Source organism: Lissotriton vulgaris, chromosome 12 (genome assembly GCF_964263255.1).
Source record: "Lissotriton vulgaris chromosome 12, aLisVul1.2, whole genome shotgun sequence".
Taxonomy (NCBI): Eukaryota; Metazoa; Chordata; class Amphibia; order Caudata; family Salamandridae; genus Lissotriton; species Lissotriton vulgaris.
This window is the reverse complement of record NC_141700.1, coordinates 679,530,775-679,554,031: the sequence shown is the minus strand read 5'-3', so window position 1 is coordinate 679,554,031 and position 23,257 is coordinate 679,530,775. Positions and strand designations below refer to the sequence as shown.

The window sequence follows — 23,257 nt, the reverse complement described above, 5'->3', positions numbered from 1 at the left end:
CCGCAGATAGATCCAGTAACACCAACATGTCTGAAGTAACAGCATCTTGTGATACTCTTATGGTGTCAGTGACTGCCACTAGTGCAGTCTCAGTGCTGCCTAGTGATCTGAAACTTGATTGTGAGGGGTCTGTGATCTCATGTCATTCTAGCAAAGTAGCTAGCGCTTTGACATTAATTTCTAGAATTTTTTCTAACCAAGAAAGCAACGAGATTGGTCAGTAGTTGGCAGAATCTTGGAGTTGGCGGAGAGGTTCTTAAGAATGGGAGATACTTGGGCGCACTTCCACTCAGTTGGAAATTTGGCTGAGGTTAAGGAGAGATTGTAGAGTGCCACTACTGACGGGGCAATAACATTGGCGACACTGGATGTTATCCTGGGCAGACAAAGGTCTAAATGGGAGCCTGATTTAGCTATGGCCAGCGCCTTCTGCACCTCCTCCAGTGAGCAGAACTTGAAGATGCCCAAGACGGTGATGGTGTTCGGGAGAGGCTGGCTAAAGTAAGCTAACGTCTCCAGCAGTTCCCGGTTGGTTGGGAAGTTGCTATAAATTGTTAATTTTAGCTTCAAAAAAAAGTCAGCCAGGGATTGCATATCTTTTGAGAGGTCGGAATGGTGTGGATACAGGCTCACGATTTTACAAAGCAGAGCAAGGCCTTGTAAAATTCCTTTGTGGAGATGCCAGCTTGGTCAGTAGTTAAGGTTATATGGGACTTACCAGCTGCTCTAAGCTGTTTACAGTGTAACAAAAATTATAAACTTCTTTGTCTACCAAGGATTTAGTGAAACATCACTTACGTTTGAGCTGTTTACATTTTGAGTTGTCCAAGCATAGGTTATTTGTGTACCAAGGAACTTGGCTTCCATTAGATGTGAATCATGTGTTTTTCTGTGGAGGGCAAGTTGGTCAAACGTCAGCGTAAGAGAGTCATGTTAAGTGGTCAATGTGGAATTGTTGTTCATTTGTAAGGTAGTTGTAATCAGCCTATAGATTGTAGAGAAAGAGGCAGAAGAAACAATCCTCCAAGAATGTCTAGCTCTGCTTGCCTCTTTGCTGGCCTTAGCAGGTGCTTTGCTTTGAGGGATTTAGAATCGGATCATGCAATGATCTGACCAAATAATAGGAAGTGGGGGTTCACTTGATAAAACGTTTGTCAAAATAAGGCCAAGTGTATGCCCTGCTGTATGAGTGTAACTATTTGTTTGTGTTTGTGTTTCCACGTCCGCCTGCTAAAAACAAACCCACAGTCGATGTTTTGCCATTGTGTCTTCCACTTTTGGCAAAAAATATCTGAAGGCAGCTGCTTTATTCATGGTTGTCTGGCATCCTGATATTGAAGGGGCAGTGATGGACACCAGTGAGGTTGTGTGTAAGTAAATCATTACAGCATGTTGGCTCTAGGTACCTCTAGTAAAGTCTGAAGATCCTGCCCCATGTATTTTAGTGCCCATGGTCTGGCATCAGCTTGAGTACTCTGGTGACTTAAGGGATCAAGGCATGAAATGGTTTGACAGCATCCAGTTGTGCTCCAGTCCTTCAAAGAGAAAAACTGAGCTAAACTCAAGCTATATTCCCAGGTGTTTTGAAATGGCCAGGCAATTCCCACATAAAAGAAAAGTGTTCCTATAGCAATGAGGCACCACGGAAATTGCAAGGATGAGAGGCACCCTGTCACCTGGAGAAGCAAGGAAATGTATACATCTCTTAAAATCAGAATGTACAGAGCAGGGTCAATAATTATACGAGTAATACCCTGCTAATTAGCACAAAACGTAAACCTGTTTGTTCAATGGTGCATCATACCAAGGTATTTGATTTTATTCAGGACAACACCCCTGATGTTCTGTTTCTTACAGAAACATGGCTGGCCCTGGCTCGGTACCTGAAACCGCTGTGGCACTTCCCCTGGATATTATTTAAGAATTTAAATTGAACTAGTGGCAAAGCAGTGATTTATAGAGACAGATACATGTGCAGTTTGACCCTCACTGTGAAAGTGCCCGTTTCAAAATTGTACTGAACAGCAATTTTGCATGATCAGGGATTCTCACTTACCACCCCCAAGGTCCAATAAAGCCTTTAAGGAGGCACGGATAGGTCTTACCCTCCTCACTAGTTATTAGATCAGCTAAGTTTAACATCTTGGGAGATCTTACTCTTCGCTTGGAGGCCAATGATCACAATGGCGATATTGCCAATTTCATAGACGAACTTCCAGCACTTCAGTTAACAAGGCGGTGCCATTCATTCAGTTGGGCACCTGAGACACAGTTTTTTCTTATTTTTGCTCCAGTAGTGTTTTGACCAATCTCCCCCTCCCATGAACTGACCATTTTGCTATCCCAATGACCATCTGCCTTGCCTGCCTTGCCAATCACTGACCACCACCTCTGTTCCGATCCATAAACGCTTGTGGCACAGGTTTCACGTTAAAAAAAACTGGGTATTTTATTCAGGCCTGTCGTCCTCAGTTGGCCTCTGATGTAGAGATAGCGGATAACACCTTACAATCTTGGCTTACTACAGCCATATAAACCTTTATCCACAGGTTCGTGGTGGGAAAGAGCATGCGGCTCCCTGGTTTAATGAAACTATGATTTCTGTCAAAAGGCACTGTAAGGCTGTAGAAAAACTCATTGAGGAAAACATATGACGCCTCTGTAAAAAAATGTGTTATAGAGCAGCTATTAAGTCCTACCTTAAGCTGTTTAGGAAATCTAGGGCAGGCTAATTTTTAGGATAAAATCAGGAATTGCAACAATTCCACCAAAGAATATTTTTTGTCTCCTCGCACATCTTTTATTCTTTCAACGTTGAACTTTTTTTTTTAACTTTTTCTTTTTGGATTAAATGAACCCTAGATAACTAGATACAAGTTTCACGAAGCAAAAAGGCATGAAGCTCGTTCTCCCTTTATCCCGCCTCCCACATCGGTTCCCCTTGCGTTCCTTGGCTGAGGTCAAGAGTTGGTAGTAACCCAAAAGCATTCTCACTTAATTTTATTAAATTATTTGGTAACCAACTTCCCGTAGCATAAACAAGAACTCCCACCCACACCCCAAGACTGCTAAACAGGGACACTGCCATGCTTTTGAATTTAGTAAATAGCCTCACTAAACCTATGCTCTCAGCAGACTCTATTGAAGCATCTAACACGCACTGCGAGAAGCTAGCAGAATATTTTCTTGCTAAGATAGAGGAGACCTACCTGCATTTTAACACTGATGCTTCTGTAGTGAGTCTTGATGGCATTACCAGTATCTATCTGCCTCTGCTCAGTTCCCCCTCTGGGTCTGACTGTCACGGACCATATGTAGCCAGGTTAAGCTGGGTTCCCCTGCTCACCCACTTAAACCTGACTTGTTTTTTAAACTTCGGGATTTCTGCCTCCTGCCCTGTTTAGAATTGGTCAATCTCTCTCCGTCTTCTGCCTCTGGGCCTTGGAAACTTGCCAAAATTATCCCCAATGGTAGTGTGGTGTATGCGTGTTTGCATTGAGCATTTACATTCCATTTGGCTTCAACACACAGAGAAGCATCGCTCTCATATGTGTAAATAGTTCTGATTGTTACAGTTCCATCTACAGGTGTTATTGCAATGTGTTGTATGGCCCCCAGATCAGATTGGGTCAAATCTCAAACTACCAACAAAGGAAGGCAGGAGAATAGGAGAATTAAGGGGATCTTGGGTCCTGATGAAAGCCATTAGACTCTTTTTGGGCTAGATATAATCGGCTGAAACATGTTGACAGACATGTGAATAAGAGAGGTGGGGGGTTAATAACTCTCCCAGACACCACCATCCTATGACCAGGAAGTCTAGGAATAAAATTGACAGTGGATATTCCTGGGCCAGTTTTAAACTCTAATTTCTGCACCACTATTTTTTTCTGATCCCCTAACAATGTATGGTTGTATTGTCTTCCCCTCCCTTTTGCTCCACGCAGGAGTTGGTCTACACAGGGGTGTTTATAGCCAGCCCAATAATGAAGAATGCCACAATTTGTGGGTGAGGGCAGTTTTCAAAAAACGAAGCATGTGCTACATAAATTCTCTTTTCAATTGTACTCCTACTCCTCTTTTGTGTGTATAGATATTTGTTGGGTAGGTTGGTGTAGGATTTAAACCTCTCCCCCTTTAGTTGTGTGTGGTTTAAGGTAGCAGACATGCCAATGCTTTTCTTACTCCGTTTCTAGAAGATACTGGGCATTTCTCAAGACTTCTTCAGACCAGCACATAATGCCAAGTCCACACTTCTTGCGGTTCAAGGCTGACAACCTGCACTTGTATGAAGGCAGATCTTCCCCTTCGAGTTAGCTTGATTTAAGCACCGCATTTGATACGGTGTCCCATAGGATCTTGCTTCAACGCTTACAGGACATTGATATAGATGGGTCTGCATTGTCTTGGTTTGACTTGTTTCCATTTAAGCGATCTTTTCAGGTTCTTTCCAGGGCCGTTTCTAGGTGATTTGCCGCCCTAGGCGAGAATTGAAAAATGCCTCCCCGACTATCAGCTGATGTACAGTTCTCAGTGCAGAACTGGTCACGGTGGTACTGCTATGCATCAGGGCCGGCTCTGGGCTCATGGTGGCCCTGGGCAGGGAGCGTAGGTAGGGGGCCTGAAAGAGGTGGTCCGGGCGGGGCGGAGCGCGCAGGCCAGTAAAGAGGGGAGGGGGTCAGGGTGTTTAGTAGTGGAACGGAGCCGGAGGCCGCGAAATCCCTGCCAGGGGCCACCACGCAAACATGTATCCATCCTCAGAGGATTAATATATTAAGGATATATATTGGCGTGGTGGCCCCTGGGGTTTGGTGGCCCTGTGCAGGTTCACAGCTTGCACATGCCTAGAGCCGGCCCTGTATGCATGTATGCAACAGGTGTGCGTGCCATCAACACCCCCTGCTCAGCCACTAGTCCCGGACTCAGAGCAGGTGTTCATGAGGAGTTTTATTGTTGTCAGGAGACAGCAACAATAACTGGGGGCCCAGGCTGGGGCACAGGTTGAGGGTGGCGGATATACTGTGCTATACATTAGCTAAAATACACTTTCGTGAAGGGCCAGAGTGCCTTTCAAGTTCAACAGCATTGTATTATGTCTGTTTATCTAGGAAGTGTGTACAACAAAAGTTTGCAATATTTTCATTCAAACATGTACAGCTTAAAGTTATTTAATCGTAGTTTGCACAACACTGTGTTTGGTTCGATGATCAGAATGGCTTAAAAACGTGAAGCTTTATTTTTTAAGCACATGCTCGCAAAAAACAAGAACATTGTGTGCAAGGAAGCGAGAGAAAATTAAATATTGAAATACGCTATCCTGCGGGGAAGCGAAAGGCTGCTTTTCAATAGTTTAAAAGCGCATCACAATTTACACTTACCCCTGAAAACATGGCTGCACTTCACCAATCCAGCTGTTGTGATTTGCAAGCCAGGAACGAGAACCTTCCGTTTTTTGACAATGGAAGCACTAAGCATACATTCATTTCTATTGCTGCAGAGTGATAAGCATCACTTTAAAACCCTTTCGATGCGATGCACAGTTGAGCTGTGCTGATGACGAGCTGAGCTCATCATGAATAAAGGGGCTTTTAAAAAAGTCAGCACCGGAGGGGAAAACGCCTAGCAGCCAAGGTGTTAAGGCTTTAAAATACACAGGTTTTTAAAATGCAGGCCTCAAGCTAGGGAACCCCGGGGTCAAGTGTGCTGCCGCCTGCTATTATTAATGGCTTGCGCGGGTTTCTACACACCCGGAACCTGCTGCGCAGTTACAAAATCGGGTACTCCCGAGAACTCACTGGCAACTTTCGTTGCCAGCGACTCCATCAGATGAGCTGGGCAAAACCACGGGGGGAAAAGAGGGAGCCAGGAAGCAGCAGCACAGCGGGAGGGAGGAGCAGGGCATAAGCACCTCTGCGGTTCCTTGCCACCGCCAAATTTCAAGGCAAACTTGCCAAAACTGCTACTGCAATTACTTTTGGATGAATACAGTCTGCTGCTCACTCTGGCACTTACTGATGATCATGCAGGCTCGGCGGCCTTGTCGGCTGCAGTCAAGTGGTGCGGCCAGCGCAGGATCCCATCCACATGACCGTGCCAACTGCCGGCCGCAGCGACGATGAGGAGCTGGCTCTCAGCCGAATTCCCTTTCCCCGCCCCCGCCGCATTACTCTCACCCCCCACTGACCTTAAACTATAACACCAACAATCAATGATTGGCCGGGCAAAGACTTACTTTGCTACGCTCTTGTATTGGGCGGTGGGGGGGTGTCAAACTTGGATACATTGTTGTAGCGAAGAGAGCAGTGCTCGAAGGCTACGAGCTGCCAGCCCTTTAGCCTGCCGGGAACAGCGCGCATCGCGCTACTGCTTCTTAGGCATAGTCCTTATATGGTGCATTATAGCAGAGCTCTGCATTGACAGCTGAGCAGCGCTATAATGCAATGCATTCAGTGTGGTGATGCAGAGATCACTACACTGAAATGTGCTAGACTAACGCCCTGGGGCCCTGATGCGTGGTACTTGTCAGGAGTGTTTGCCGCCCTCCCCCTTTTGCCTCCCTAGGCGACCACCTAGTCTTGCCTAATGGCAGAAACGGCCCTGGTTCTTTCCCCTCCCTATAGCTCTCTACCCCATGCTGTGCATAAGTGTTCCCCAGGGCTCTTCCATAAACCCTACTCTGTTTAATATTTACTTTCAATGCCTGACTCAAGGCATCAAAACCTTGAGGTTGACGCTGGTGTTGTATGCAGATGACACTCAGCTTGTGCTTTTTGTCTCTGACAATTATTTATCAGACCTCGCCAACTTTCGGAAGGGATTATCCGCCTTTGCAGAGTGGATGAATACTAATTGCTTACATTTGAAAACGAGCAAAACCAAAATGCTAATTTTAGGAAAGGAAAGGATGCCCACTGTTGGGGCCACCACTGGTGGCCTCCCTCTCTAGGGGTACCTCCCAATGATCACCATCAAAAAAATCTAGGAGTTTTGGGCGGATAGCCCTCCATCCTTCAAAGTAGAGACAACATCTGTAGCAGGCATGTGTTTTGGGTTCCTGAGGGCTTACATCTATCCTGGGTTTATTTTTCCCTGACATTCGTCAAGCTATCATTCAGACAGTAATCCTACCCCAGTTGGATTACTGCAACATGCTCTGACTGTGAGTCAGCAAACCAGTAACTAGAAGACTCCAGCTGGCACTAAATGTGGCCAGGTTGATGCTCCCTCTCCCAAAATGTTGCTCACCTGCTGGTCTTTGCAATGTGCCTGGCCTCGCAGTGGATAGGCGTATACATTTCAAGCCCTTGTGTTTTACCTATAAACTCTTGCACTTCAAGGGGGCCCCTATATGTGGCAATCTGGTATCTCATTATCGAACACCATGTCCTCTGTGTTCGGCCAATCTTAATTTGGCCACTATCCCTCTGGTCAAGAGAGTAAGAGCAGGTGTGTGCTAAGACCCCAGCTCTCTGGGGCACCCTCCCTCTCCCGATCAGGTCCCTTCAGAACCATTTGCAGTTCAGAAAACTTTGAAGAACTGGTTCTTCTCTACTTGGGGTTTTTCCTTTTAATGTCATATTCGCCATTTCTCTTCATTTTGTTTTTTTTCACTGGACTAGCGCTTGGAAGCCCCGGTGCTGGGGCAGCTAAGCGCTCTAGATATGTTATAACATAAATAAACCCCCCCTTCAGAAGAATAGTGAACGGCTCTTTGCAGCATTTGCATAAACCCCTGAGAATTATCATGAAAAGTTGAGAACTGCAGCCTGCCTCTGCATCTTAGTAACAAATGTACGAGCCCACGAAGACATCTTATTCAATCGAATCCTGTAACCTATGTACAGATCAGCGAATTTCAAAACCCTCCATACCACGTTACAAAGAGACTTCTTCCAGGCGCTTTAAACTATGACCCTTTTAGAAAAACTTTCCTCCTTGCCATTCACTCTCACTTGTTCACCCTACTCAAATTACGGGCCATAGGACTCTATAAAACACCATCCTAAAGGAGCAGAACAACGACCGATTAGCCTAAATGTGTATGCTCTACAGGTGAAGTCTGTGCAAGTTCTATAACGAGAAGGGCAGCAGTGCCACCCTGTGGATGTGATGCAGCAGCGCAGCCTGCAAGGTGATTTTTCAGAATACCTGAAGTTTCAGAAGCACAACATTTCGTGTTTTTGTGCATTATAAGGCTTAGAGTTTAGAAAAGGAAGCGCAACTTAGCTTTATAAAAGCTCCCTCGTGTTTACGGCTCAACATTCTTGTTCCTCTCCGATATGTAGACATGCGTGTATATTCACAGAAAAAGCCTGAAGGGAAATTATTCTTTTTGTTGCTTCTAAGGCATCAATGTATGCGTATAACCTCCGTATTTTTTCCATGATGCACGGTCTGAGTCCCACATCACACTATTGGGGATGCGACTGAAGCGTTCATGCTCTGGCCAGGCAATCCGAGTGGATTAGTCAGTAGTCATACTCTGAAAAGGTCACTAACTAGTCGCCCTTTTGGTCACGATTGGGGGCGGGGCAGGTGCCCCAGAGCCGCTGGAGTTTGATCTCTGGCTTCATAGAGCAAAGACTCGGGTCCGTGCACCAACTTTTGAACTACCAAATCCAGTTGGCATGCGACTCAGACACAACCCGCTCTGCAGTCTTTGCATAGGCAATGATTCCTGCTTACAGTCAGTCCCATAGGCTCAGTTCAGGGACTGCAGAGGAACTCCAAACAAACTTTTATTAATGAATAACCGACTCATAGCTCACTAGGCCTGAATGTGTAGTAAAATATTTATTTTGCAATTCTTAATCTAGTGCAAACAATATGGAATTGGTGGCATCATGGAAGATCATTAAAAACCGTGCATCTTTTCACGAACAGTGACAACAGGGAAACATTGTAACATGGTCATTACATTTTATAGCCCTAACACTCCCACTGTACCATCTTTAGGAAATATGCTAGTTCTACCAGAGTCCATAAATTAGCCTTTTTTTTACCAGAAGTGATGCACATATCTGATGTGTGACAACAAGGTCTGTGGCCTGGCATAGTTTGACTGCTATATAAATGTAAAATAACAAGGACCCCCTGTCAAATTGATATCACAGTTCCTAGGGCAGGGAACTAATCAAGTAAAATGTATATCCCTAGGCAATTTCACGATTCATACAAGTCATAGATCTTTGTCTAAAAGTGCTTTTTAAATTGCAATATACTACAAAACAACTGAAGTGTAACAAAACAATACTAGGTTAGTTGTATACATTTAAAAACATATTTTATTAAAATACAAACAAAATTAAAAATTCCTGGCATATATCAATCTTTTCATTTCATGTACACATTTATATGAATCCTATTACAACTCAACAAGCAATTCTAAATCATAGCAATTTTCTTTATGGCAGAGAAAAGGACAATTTTCAATGTATTTAGAAAATACAGTTCTGATTAATAACAACATTCCTTGTGGCAAGGAGAATAACTGCTATCCCTGGCACTAGGGCAAGGACATTTTGTCTACTCAAGAACAAACAGAGCCCTCTAACCAGTCAGGGCAGCCAGCAATGGTGTTGCCCTGTGCTTAATTTGAGCCAGTGGTTCGGATGTTTAGTACGGCACTTAATCCACACCGGTGCTTTTCATGAGCATCAGTTAAGTACACATTCATTTATGGGGAGTTTAAGTAAATTGTCCAGAATCACGGGATGTTGAGGTGACGCAGAGACTCTAACCTGGTTCCCCAGCTCCGAAGTCTGAACTTCTGGCCATTACGCCATATCCACTACACACTTTCATGTTTAGTAGTCTGGTCTGTTTTAGGCGGCGCGAACAGGAGAAGTGGACTGGTGCAAGTTGCCTCCTGACGAGAGCCCCGTACTTATTTGTATTTACAAATTAACTACTGTCACCAGAACAGCCTTCGGTTAAGGCAATGGAAGCCGGTCCAGTGCCCGTGTGAAGTTCCTCTCCTAATCATTGGTCATATCTCGGGTTTCATAAAATGTTTGGTCACTGTTTTTAAGTCGCATTTGCAAAATAAAACAGGGTTTAGAGCCAGTCCAGCTTCTCGAAGGCTAAACTAACATGGCGCTAAACGTGTCCGATCTATTCACATGCAGACATCAAGCCTCCATCTTTGTTAACAACAAGCTTACATTGTAGAGGGCAATATGCCTAATTCCTGCGCCTATTAACAAAAAACATGTCCACCTACATACACATTGATCGACCATGATGTGCTAACTAGAGGTGAAGTGCCTGTACTCCCCCCAATCCCCCCCCCCCCGCCCCCATCAACGTGGTCCAATTGGCATATTCCTAATTGGTATTTTTAACTAATCTAGAAGGTCCTATTATAATGTACAAGGAATAACCAGGTCTGGAAGTTAAATGTCACTATTGAGCTGCAACACCTGTAGTTCCATTCACTACACTGACTGCAAACATGGCTTCAGCTCAACCGGCGCAGCTTGGCTGTAGCAATGTAAAAACTGCAATCTGACCTATCAAAATAAACCATTTTGAGAGGTCAAAACCTCCCTTTTAAATAATAATAATTTACTCATATGTAGGCCTTTCCTACCACAAAGCAGGGTGCTTGGTATTTAAAAGTAGGACATGCAGAAGTTTTACATTAACCGTGACTAGCACCCAAAAGCTTTTTTTTCTTTTGCAAGCTTAGCTGTCCTATGTAGAACACCAAAGTACATATTCAAAATCCTAATACTGCATCTCTAGAAGTGGACTAGATACAAAAAAAATATTAAACAGCTATTTATAATGGCACTTACAAGTGCAATTCAATGGTAAAGTTGCATTTTTATTAAGTAGTATTGCAAAACAAGTGTTAGGTTCCCTTCTTGAAGTCCCTTGAACCTAAACTGCAGTTCATCTCCCTCTTTTGCCAGTCAGTAATTAGCATTTCAATAAGTGTAAAAAGGTAGAAAGTGCCACCGAGAAGCTGACAAAAGGTTGACCTGGCCAGGGATCTCTCTTCTAAACACAACTAAATATGCAAGTGTGCTCTGGACATCCTTTTTAACCCATTCGCTGCGGGTGTCGGCCATTGGCCATCGCGAGCACTACCTAGGTAGTGCTGCACACGTCCGTTGGTCGTGGCCCTGCCCGCTTAATAGAACGCTCCGCATTGGCGTGGAACGTTCGAAGCAGCAAACGGGTTAAATTAAAGTGTCGAAATTGTGCTTGAATGTCAACCCCTGCTTGAATGTCAAATTCTGCATGACAGTTCTGCTGGGTTTACACCACTTGTGTGCACTTTAAAGTAAGGAAAACCGGTGGCCAACAATTTCCAGAGTATCCACTGTCTGGTTTTTGGAAAACCCTACTATTGTTCTGCCACAATTTTCTCTGGAATTATTGTGGGTACAGTCACTAGACTAAACTTGGTTTTCGTGTACGATGTGTGAGGCTGCTAAACTTACCATTAGTGCACTCCCCACACTCATCCCAGTCCTCAGAGCACAGGTTTAGTGTGGCCAAAGATTTTTGGCATCTTGAAAATGCCCAAAGTGGGTAGAGTTGCCTCGGGAACGTTTACCCCACTAGTTAGGCTGAGCCCATCCTACCTGCCAGCTCATGCCAGGCATAAATGTGGCACCTCCAGGCACCCACTTGAGAACAGTCCTGAATAGGAGGAAGAACAAAGACTATACCTGCTGACTGTGATGTGAGAAGAGTCCTTAAGATTTGGACCTCCTCTTTTTTATATGCAAAACAAAGAAGTGGACTCTAAGGGTCTGATGGCTGACCTCCTGTTCAAGCCACAGGGATAAAACAAGCTATTAGAGGCCTCTCCTGCAACTGACCATTGGGACCTGGACTAGACACTACTGGTGGGTTCTGCCTGACACCCTGTATAGCTTTACGTGCCTCCCCTGAGGTCCTGAGAGGCTTTAGAAGGGTACTGCTATAGTGGATTGGGACTTAAGACTAAAGTCAGAAGGGAAGATTTTGACCAGGACAAATGTGGATAGTGTATTAGACCAGCTTTTCTTCATGGTCAGTGTCAAATTGCACCTGTGTTCCAGTGGACCATTGACTGTTGTTGACACTTTGATTTTTAGAGCTATTCCAACTTACAACCGTAGAAATACTTCTCCTGAGTCTGTTAATGGATTTGTCGTTTTGGTAGTTACTTTTTATTTTATCTTTCTAATTCAGTTTTGTATTTTTTATCATTTAGCATTTTTACTTTTACTGTTTTGGTACTGCATAAATACCTGGTATATTTCACTATGGTAAGCCTGTCTACTCTGTGCCACAGCTCCCATGAGGTTGAGCTCAAGTTCATTTATTAACTTTGAGGGTTCACCCAAACCAGGATTGTGTTTAGTCCTTGAGGTAGGAAGTGACCCACTCCAAATAATCCCATTTCTTACAAGCCCTAATTAGTTTTTTGTGCTCTCACACTGTGTAACACAAAGGCTAAGGTCAGATTTGGTCTGCATGCTGAATGTCCAGAAAGTTTTTTACTTCATAGAGGACCACCAAGGATTTGTGCTGGCCTGCATACTCTTTATTTGGTAAAGGCAGAACGTTTACTTCTGCATTAAGGTATGTGGACATGGCCATGCTTATGGCTAGGATCCATATGGACTAAAGAAGAACATTTATAGTTAAACCTTTCCATAGATGACATGGATGCTAATTTTGCCAAACTCTTACATTGACTATGGACTGAAAGTCCATTAAAAACCAAACTTTTTACATTGAGAACAAACCCTTGGAACATTTGCGGGCCTTTGCTTAGCTGGGAAGGCTTTTTGATAACTGTAATGATGGTTCTATTTATTGCACAATGGGAGATGGAACTTTGTTTACTCTCCAGGGGTAGTTTTCTGTATTGCTTATAGAATTAAAAATAAACCCCAGAAGAAAGCATATCACAATTTTAACATGTGTTTAGGATTATTTCCTGAAGCATCTTCACTTCAAATTAATGCAAATAGGTTTGTTTTGTAGACTTCTTTTGAGTTTACCCCAAAGCTCCTCCTATTTTCATGCAACGGGGAGCTGTCTTTGCTTACTGAAAGATGAAATATTTATGGCGTCCTTGTTGTTGTGGATTTGTATGCGGTCAAATCCTGCAACCCAGTTGAGCAGAGAACTAATCAAATACTTTGACTGTGGAGGCTTTTAACACATTTCAGTGGCTTAACTGCAAAGAAAATGTGTGTGGAAATAGGGGCCATGACGGTTATGATTCCCCTGGGCCGTAGTGTGGAACTATAAGATGTGGGTTAAAACACCTTCATGGAAGAGAAGCACCCAAGTAGGGAAGCTGCCAAACGTGGCATTCGTGCAGTTTGATACCCTTGTAGGATTAAAACATGACATGAGTTGGATCCTTACTTGGGCCCTGTCCAATCTGTATGTATGTCCTGGATGGTAATAAGCTATCTTTTCCTAATGATTAGGTTTTTTCACAACATTTTTGTCTCTGTTCATGTGTCGGGTCACCTCAAACCATGAAGGCATTTTAAGTGCGATTAAAGATGATACAAATAATGCACCATAAATAGATAACACCTTTGCTCAGGTGGGATCAATTTTAGGATCTGTAGACCAGCATTTCCTTATTTTCATCACTTGCCCACTGCATTAGTCTCATGCTGTGGATTGTTTGTGTTTTGGGGTTCCCTGGAAGAATGCATCTGTGTCTAGTTTGTAATTGCTCTGCTTTACGATGAAATGGTAGTGTTTAATATTAGCGCCATTGTATGAACTATGTAAAATTATGCTATGGTTTGTATTTTTAGCTGGACTCAACATTAAGACTGAATCAACATATTAGGAAAACAGTTAAAACGCTCACTTTTGACCATGATTTCGCCAATAATTGATGAGCATGATCCTGATGCTGCAGGGTGGTTGAGTGACCGGGTGAAGTGCTTAAATGCTGAACTGGTCAAAGGCTACTATGCATAAATGACATAAGGAGTATTACTCCAATATGTGAACACATTATTTCTTGTTTTGACAGGGAGAAAAAGACTGGGAGAAGTATGAGATAGCCCGGAAACTAAAGGTTTGTGTGGACCGGATACGAGCTCAGTATCGTGAGGACTGGAAGTCCAAGGAGATGAGGCTGAGACAGCGGGCAGTGGCGCTTTACTTCATTGACAAGGTTAGAGAATGGTCTGAGGAGCTGAAAACTTCAGAGAGACCCTAGTCTAGACCTGGGCCTAGGACTACGCTACGCTTGCGTAGTTTGAGCAAATAAGCGGTACGCGAATTGCACGTAGCACAGTGCAAAAATGCACAGTGGGCATTTTTTGCTTGCTCGCCTTCCTCAACGTCAAGTTGGCAACCGCGAGCGAGCAAAATAACATGCCGGCAAGACTTTTCTCGTTCGCGATCAGCAACATCAAGTTGCTGATCGCGAGCGTGGAAAATAAACCTTCCGGCGAGATTCACAACGCGGGAAGGTCAGGTTTCTCATTGTGAGTGGTCGCGTATGCTCGCGACCGCTCGCAATGAGAAACTACCAGTCCGCGTTGAGAAAGCTACCGCTCGAGTACAAATCTACTCGAGTGGCAGAAAACGACCGCTTGCACTGTGCAAGATGCAATTTGCACTGATTGCACAGTGCAGACAAGCGTCCAGCACTGTGCAATCAGTGCGAACAGCATTTTGCACAGGGCACAACACAGTTCGCGTAGCTATGCGTAGTGCGAAGTGCACTTCGCGTAGCTACGCGTAGCACTACTACGCAAACTATGCCCAGGGTTACCCGAGTCATCCATTGCCTGGTCTGAAAACACCAAAGAGAATGACAGTCCCACAATGGTGTGCTCCGTCACTTCTCACTGCTTACAGTAACATCAAACTCTTCAGTTATTGTATTCTTGAGTTACCGGAGTCCGACTTGAAACAAATATATTTTACAGTGGTTCAAGGCTGGATGAACCCTCCAGCTTAAAGGAGATGCTGGTCTTGTTTGAGGTACATTATACATGTAATATGCTGCTGTAGCTTCTCAGTCGGGACAAAGGGCACACCTGGCCAGGAATACTATAGAGACGCACAGAAAAGGTACATATGAGTGTGCACAGCATGCTGCTATTTCAGGTATAAAATGCACATAAAGGATTAATGCACACACATGCATAGAAGCAAAAATATGTATACATGTGCACAAAGACAACATCACCCAATTATACCTCTTGTTCTGTCTACTCCACCAATAAATTATAGGATTTAAACATGTAGTTCATATCTAAGGTGCATCTGTACTGCATCACTGACAATGCAAAAAAAAGCAAGAAAAAGGTGAATAGTCAAGGCAGGACTGCCATAGGCATGGCATTGGAAGGCCTATCTCCTTGTTTGGTCTGTTTACTGGCATATATTTACTGGAAGCCGGCTAAAAACCTCCCAGTGCACACGCGCTGCCACTTAAACAGGGTAATACATGGCAAATTCCAATTGCTCAGCATAATGTGATGCAGACAGTGTTCCACTGGCAAAAAGTGAGATGTCACATATGGACTACAGTGTGGCTTTACACCCACTTTTGTTTTTGATTTCAAAGTATTTTATTATTATTTTTATAGACAAGTTAATTAGCGTTTCCGTAATGAAGTACCAGCCAAACGTGGTTGGTGTTGCATTAGTTACAGGTACTTGGTATACGTGTTTAGCTGCACCCCTTTACATTGACTTGCTGGGAGATTAAGGACAGGATGATTGAAAAGAGAGAGGATTCTTTGTCCCCTTTCTAGTAGCATCTCTTTCTAGTGGATGGTATGCTTTGGAATCCCATCTGAATCGTGAACCCCCAAGCACGGATCCACCCAGTAGGCAACAGAGAGAGGCAGCCACCTAGACATGGATAAGTGCTCTCTTGAAGACAGTCTTTATGGTATGCCTACCCAGGCCCTTTATACTATTTTGTTTATTCCAGGACAAGGAAACAGTCTGCATGTCCTCTATTGGCCACTGCAATATTTTCTTCCAAGTTACAGATGGCTAATCAGATTGCATAGTATACTGAAAGGCCATCAGATCAAAAATCTCCCTTAATCAGAGGGCCATAGTTTTGATAGTTTTCTGTACCGTAGGACTCCTGCAGGACCAACCATCCCTTTGTACCAATTAGTTTGGGCATCTAATGAATAAACTGCCCACCTCTTGAAACGCAAATTTCTGCAATTTATGAAAAGCACAAATTCGGAGTGAAGTTATGTTTTGACAAATTTGATGCAATTTCATTCACATGTTTTTTTTCATCAGTGACTGGTGTTTGCTATGGGAATTAAAATGGAAAATCTGTTTTTAGACCCCCGTTTTCTTGGCCACTTCCTGCTAGACCACACCATAACTTTCCAGGAGGAAGTGGAGGTGAATTATAATTTTTCGAAAGTTTAATATAGATTTGTCAAACAGTGCCAATGTGATCGGCAAAAAAAGACTCTCTTCCTATGGAAACTCTGACATAACTGTAACTACACAATGGCAACAGCCACTATGTGATAGATAGATAGATAGATAGATAGATAGATAGATAGATAGATAGATTCTAAAACGCCAAAGGTTAAAGTCAAGTTATGGTTTGTTTTGCCCATCATAATGTATTTTTTTAAGAAGCTCTGAAATTCACTGAAAAAATACAGTTAAAGTACACCAGTCATTACATTTCAAATAAAAACTAGAAAGCACTAAATTTAGCCAGTTGTAGTTGAGTAAACTAACCATAATTTGCACCACGTCATGCACTGCTTATTACCTTGCATAGTTCCACACTCATGACATTTTAGGTGACATCAGATATGACATCTCGGATAACAAAAAGTGAAACACAGTAAAGAGTTTGACCGTCAGTAGCCACAACAGTGTATTTTGCTTCTAGTTTCTATTAGAACATTGGAATGTTGGGAGCTCCATTGAAAACTATGGAGTGCTCGGGGCTTATAATGGCTGGTATAAGCCTGGAGCTCCAACATTCCAATGTTTCTTTGTTCACAGCTCTGGCTGTGAACAAAGGCTTCAGGGAGCCTGAGGGGATTCCAATCCCCTCACGCTTCCAAAAGGCTTTGTTTTTTTGTTAGAACATTCTGTCCTCTAGTGACAGAATGTTCTAATAGCCTTATAGCCCTTCGTAGATGGGCTATACCGCTATTAAAGTCCCTCTCCCTTGTTAAACGCCTTCGGCTCGGGGCCTTTAACGCTGGAGAGGGCCTTTAATAGCCGGTATAGCCCTCTACGGCGGGCTATAAGGCTATAGTATGGTCCAACTTGTACATAGTCAAAATTTCATGGATCTCACTTTTTTCTACACTCTGGCTGTTTGCTCTCTTTTCCTTCCCGCCTCCTGTAGCAGTTGCTATGTTTGTTGAATTTGTGACTTTTTGCTTCTCATACTTGGTGTTCTTGATGAATGAAAGATATGGTCTTGAGTTGGCATCACCTGCCACATTGGTGGTAGAATTTTTTAGTTACTTGTGGGTCATAGTCCTTGCTTGTATGAGGTTAATTTAGCTACTTTCTGCTTATGTATTACCCTTACTTGCCGTGCTCAGGATCTAGTGCTTCTGATTGATGGAGCTGTGTGCAGGCGTCTTTAGTGTTTTGTTAATTGTACCCGCTTTGCTCTCGCCTAGCCACTTGCTCATATATCGCCATTGAAATGGATTCTTGCTAACCCGATATTCAAAAGGAATGGATCTAAATGAGAACATGCATTATAGGTATATATCAGTGGTGGTTGCTCCTTACCTCCCTTTTCCTGTAACGATTGGACTACTGTCCGTTCTTTTAAATGAAACTTTGTGGGGTTTGGAAAAGAGCTGGAAAATCTATTTCAACGGGATTAGAGTTCCAACTTTAACTAGTTGACTTCACCTCTGCTGTTGTCCCCCAATCCAATATGCTGCTCGATAAACTCTCTCTCCCCTAAACAATGCGTTGACCACTAACTCAATGTTGTGATGGCCAAATGGTAGGGGACGTGTTAAAGGCTTTGTGCTGCTCCCCTGTTGAGTCAGTGCGGCTTTCATATGTGTGGTTTGAAAGTTGCGTTTTGACACCTTTGTGCATCCTCAAACGTACCCTTTGAACAAACAACACTCCTGGCCGGCATTTAGGTACAGCTCCTGTTCACGGTGCAGGCGCACTTGAGGGAGAAGTGGCCAGGGTAGCTTGAGGTGCATGCATCCTGGGCATCCCGAAGATCCTCCTTCCCTGGCCAAACAGATGACCCACTGCCCAAGTGACACACCATCTGAGAGACTTGAAGCAAGGACCAAACAGGGTTACTTAGCACGCCACAATGCCACACACCACTACCCAGCGCGAACCGTGGCGGTATTGTAGTCAATCAATTCAGTCTGAATCGGAATACTTACTTTGTACATATCTATACTGTATCATTGACCACAATTACTTGTTTACACTATTTTTTCGCCACTCACGCTGTTCTCACCCCTGTGTTACTGCGCGGTTCACCGTCACTAGCATGTTCAGTGCACACGTGTGTTATGGTTACTGTATATAAAATTGTACTGTAGTGCTGTTACAACTACTTGCAAATATTACTCTATACCCTATGAAATCACTTTGTGGTCTTCCTTTCTTCATTCTCCCCTCCTTCGAGTGATTTATACTATCTCTATAATTGTTCTCCTTAATGATTTCCTTTTGAGACACGGTTTTGTTATATACTCCACCCGGTCTCACCTGCGTTAACGGGTTTACTCCTGTACTCTGTTTTTCATGCCACATCCCATCACAAAATACTGTGTTCCTATGTCTAGTTCATTGAAATTAAATGAAGTTTGTAATTATAATCCAGCATTGGCAAAGCCAATAGGTTTTGCTTACGCGAGACCTATTGGCTTTTGTCTATACGAGACCTATTGGCTTTGCCAACGTGTTTTAGCCATGTTGTACAGTAGCGTGAAGTGGTGCGTCCTAGAGTGGCAGAGTGTGTCCTAAAGAGGAGTAGTCTCGCTGCATGGCGCAGAGTGGAGCGCAGCAGCGCAGAGTAGGGGATGGTAGTAAAAAGAAGGAACATGGGAGGGGCAGTGGGTGGGAACAGAGGCAACATGGAAGGTGGGGGTGAGTGGGAGAGGATATAAGCAACATGGATGGGGATGTGGGAGTCGTACTGAAAACACAAGCCTCATATGGATTGTAGCTCCACATACGGGAGAAGCGGGTGAACACAAGTACTTGGCCCATGCACCATGGGAGGGCTAAACACAATGAGGAATGCATGACGCCTGCATGCCGTGGCAAATGGGAGAGAAGCAAATGAGTGACTCTGAAGCTAACAAATGGTAAGGTATGGGTGGGCTTGAAAGCCCACTGTCTGTAAACAAAAGTCTCACAGCGACAGCACATGAACTGTCTAGGTGAAACCCAAAAACAGATCAGCTTTCAGAGCATTTATTTATCCAGATTTGAGACCGGTAGCAAAGCTTGCAGAGGTAACTCGAAGTTAGATTTCTGCTTTTCTGTACCCCATTAAGGCGTACAGCAAAGCAAAACCACTAGTGCCCACACCGCCATCGCTCGCTCCACCATGCACCCCATACACTTACAAACCAAGAAGACTCATGAGACATAATTGTGGGAAAAACGGTGGTGCAGGTTTATTTGCATACAAGTAGCAGATAGGTGGGTCATCTCACAGGCGATCCAATGCGGCAGCCCCTCGCTGACCCGCATGCCTAATTAGCCAATTTGCACGGTAAGTCGATGCTCTTGACGGTGCAATACATTGATAGTTATCTCGTTTACTCCCGCCCCCCCTGTCAGGGCGGAGCGATGAGGCACACCCCCGGTCGGTTCAGGCCCCCCGACCGCCCGAAGGACTAACGGGGCGCCGACGTTGTTTCATGGAACCCCCTCGGCTCCAGGTTCTTGGCTCGGGCACCCCTACTGTGCCAGGCAGAGGTATTGCTGTCTCCTTCTGCCGCAGAGGTACCCTTACTGTCCATCTGCTTCCAGATCGCCCTGTGACTCCGCCTGCAACACAAAACAGACCATTAATTGCTCACACCAACCTGCTGCTCTGCTGCTGGGTCAGGGCCAGGGTGGGAACAGCGCAGAGCAGTCAGGACGAAACGCGGCGGAAAGAGGAAGGACAGAACCAAGCTGACCTAGATAAAGGCCCTAGGACCGCCTCCCCCCTTACATGCTCGCCCTGCATTGGCCACCTCCTAAAGGGGGCGGCACCCTGACCGGCGCGCTGATGACGTTCTGCTCGCGAGGCATGTGTCACTAGGACGCTGTCTCGCGTTATCTCCCCTTCGCGTCGCGCGGCCAGCGGCATAGTGCCCACACCGCCATCGCTCGCTCCACCATGCACCCCATACACTTACAAACCAAGAAGACTCATGAGACATAATTGTGGGAAAAACGGTGGTGCAGGTTTATTTGCATACAAGTAGCAGATAGGTGGGTCATCTTACAGGCGATCCAATGCGGCAGCCCCTCGCTGACCCGCATGCCTAATTAGCCAATTTGCACGGTAAGTCGATGCTCTTGACGGTGCAATACTTTGATAGTTATCTCGTTTACTCCCGCCCCCCCTGTCAGGGCGGAGCGATGAGGCACACCCCCGGTCGGTTCAGGCCCCCCGACCGCCCGAAGGACTAACGGGGCGCCGACGTTGTTTCATGGAACCCCCTCGGCTCCAGGTTCTTGGCTCGGGCACCCCTACTGTGCCAGGCAGAGGTATTGCTGTCTCCTTCTGCCGCAGAGGTACCCTTACTGTCCATCTGCTTCCAGATCGCCCTGTACTCCGCCAGAGCTCTGGATGAGGCGCCCGACGATGACAGAGCCCCCCACCACCTAGCCACCTATACTTTATACCTAGCACCCTCCTATCAAACGCACCCTGCTGCCGCTAACGCTTCCTGTAAGTCAAGGAGAAAAACATCCATACCAATCCCAGACAAGTGAACCCCATCCTTTTCATAGTATCCCACAGTCCTGTCCTGTATTAGTGCATGCCTAATAAACCCCAGACCCCTCTTCTCCATGAATTTTTGCATAGCCCTGTTCACCCTTCTCCTGCCTTGCTCGATGGCAAGGGGTGACCGTGCTCCCCTCCATGTCCTGTGTGGGACAATCTCTGACCATACCAATTCAGTGGTCCCCAGCTCGTTCGTTATCGCCGTGAACTCCCGCTGCATGGCATCCACTAAGGCTCGCCTCCCCATGGTTACCAGGTCATTACCACCCAAATGTATCACTAGAATGTTGGGAGGCCCCCCCAAGGCTGCCACACCCTGCTCCAGTCTGCGCTTTAGCTGACCCCATCTCATTCCCGGTGAGCCCATCCATACTATCCGTGTCTTTGCAAAGGCCAACTCCCATTTCCTGTATGACGCCCATTGTTCGAGTCTGGAAACGTACGAATGCCCCATCACCCACACGCAGCAGTCAACTGCAAGAAAAGACACCGTTGGCATTATACTTTTATTCAAAACTTACTGCACAGCAAACGAAATAAAACGATAGCACTCCAAAATTGTTTTGCAAAAAACTCAAGGTTCCCAAGGGAAACGGATCAGAATCGGCATTGCATTGAACAAGCAAATGGTCTCACCCCTTTATTCAGCCACCCACCCTTTAAAGATAATTAACATCCTTGCCCTGCCCGGGTTGCATAGTAAAACTCCAACATTCACCTTCTTGTGCCCCCTAAATTCACGGGCGTACATATCTTTGGTAACATGCTGATGACCATCTCCCCACTCTTTTGACCCCTTCTTCCCCCAGACCCGCCCTGTATGCTGCTGTAGCTGCCCCTATTCTGAAAGAATGGCTGGAAAATTTCTTGCCATCCCCAGCAGCTGACAGTCCAGCCTTTGCCAATACCTTCTCCATCACCCTTTCAAATTGAAACTTAGTTAGTGGCATGCCGTCTGCGTGGATCAGGAAAGGTCCTGCCAGCAGGGGTCTAATTTTCAAGTACTCCCTTACCAAAGTCACCGGGCAATATCTGGGGTCCTCGAAAGCATGTAATGTTATGGCCACTCCTTTCCCGGCCTGATCAGTTTTGGATTTGCGCAACCATAAGACCAGAGAATCCCTAGCATTCACGTCTAACATGTCCAGTGCTCTCCCAGACCTGTCGTTTTTGGACCTTACCACTGTTCTCACCCCTGTGTCACTGCGCGGTTCACCGTCACTAGCATGTTCAGTGCACACTTGTGTGTTATGGTTACTGTATATAAAATTGTACTGTAGTGCTGTTACAACTACTTGCAAATATTACTCTATACCCTATGAAATCACTTTGTGGTCTTCCTTTCTTCATTCTCCCCTCCTTCGAGTGATTTATACTATCTCTATAATTGTTCTCCTTAATGATTTCCTTTTGAGACACGGTTTTGTTATATACTCCACCCGGTCTCACCTGCGTTAACGGGTTTACTCCTGTACTCTGTTTTTCATGCCACATCCCATCACAAAATACTGTGTTCCTATGTCTAGTTCATTGAAATTAAATGAAGTTTGTAATTATAATCCAGCATTGGCAAAGCCAATAGGTTTTGCTTACGCGAGACCTATTGGCTTTTGTCTATACGAGACCAATTGGCTTTGCCAACGTGTTTTAGCCATGTTGTACAGTAGCGTGAAGTGGTGCGTCCTAGAGTGGCAGAGTCTGTCCTAAAGAGGAGTAGTCTTGCTGCATGGCGCAGAGTGGAGCGCAGCAGCGCAGAGTAGGGGATGGTAGTAAAAAGAAGGAACATGGGAGGGGCAGTGGGTGGGAACAGAGGCAACATGGAAGGTGAGGGTGAGTGGGAGAGGATATAAGCAACATGGATGGGGATGCGGGAGTCGTACTGAAAACACAAGCCTCATATGGATTGTAGCTCCACATACGGGAGAAGCGGGTGAACACAAGTACTTGGCCCATGCACCATGGGAGGGCTAAACACAATGAGGAGGACATGACGCCTGCATGCCGTGGCAAATGGGAGAGAAGCAAATGAGTGACTCTGAAGCTAACAAATGGTAAGGTATGGGTGGGCTGAAAGCCCACTGTCTGTAAACAAAAGTCTCACAGCGACAGCACATGCACTGTCTAGGTGAAACCCAAAAACAGATCAGCTTTCAGAGCATTTATTTATCCTGATTTGGGGCCGGTAGCAAAGCTTGCAGAGGTAACTCCAAGTTAGATTTCTACTTTTCTGTACCCCATTAAGGCGTACAGCAAAGCAAAACCACAAATTACTAGATAATGGAGGGAACATTCTGCCTTCGGAAGAGG

At 45.0% G+C, this 23,257-nt stretch overlaps 1 protein-coding gene across 1 annotated transcript in view; it reads left to right on the top strand.

The window, feature by feature from the left end:
• Positions 1-23,257, top strand: part of LOC147677998 (DNA topoisomerase I, mitochondrial-like) — a 1,183,590-nt gene that overhangs the window by 992,655 nt on the left and 167,678 nt on the right. Inside the window, exon 20 of the mRNA XM_086945880.1 lies at positions 14,012-14,155. Within this exon, the coding sequence (XP_086802006.1) occupies positions 14,012-14,155 (144 nt within the window). The remainder of the gene's footprint in view (positions 1-14,011; positions 14,156-23,257) is intronic.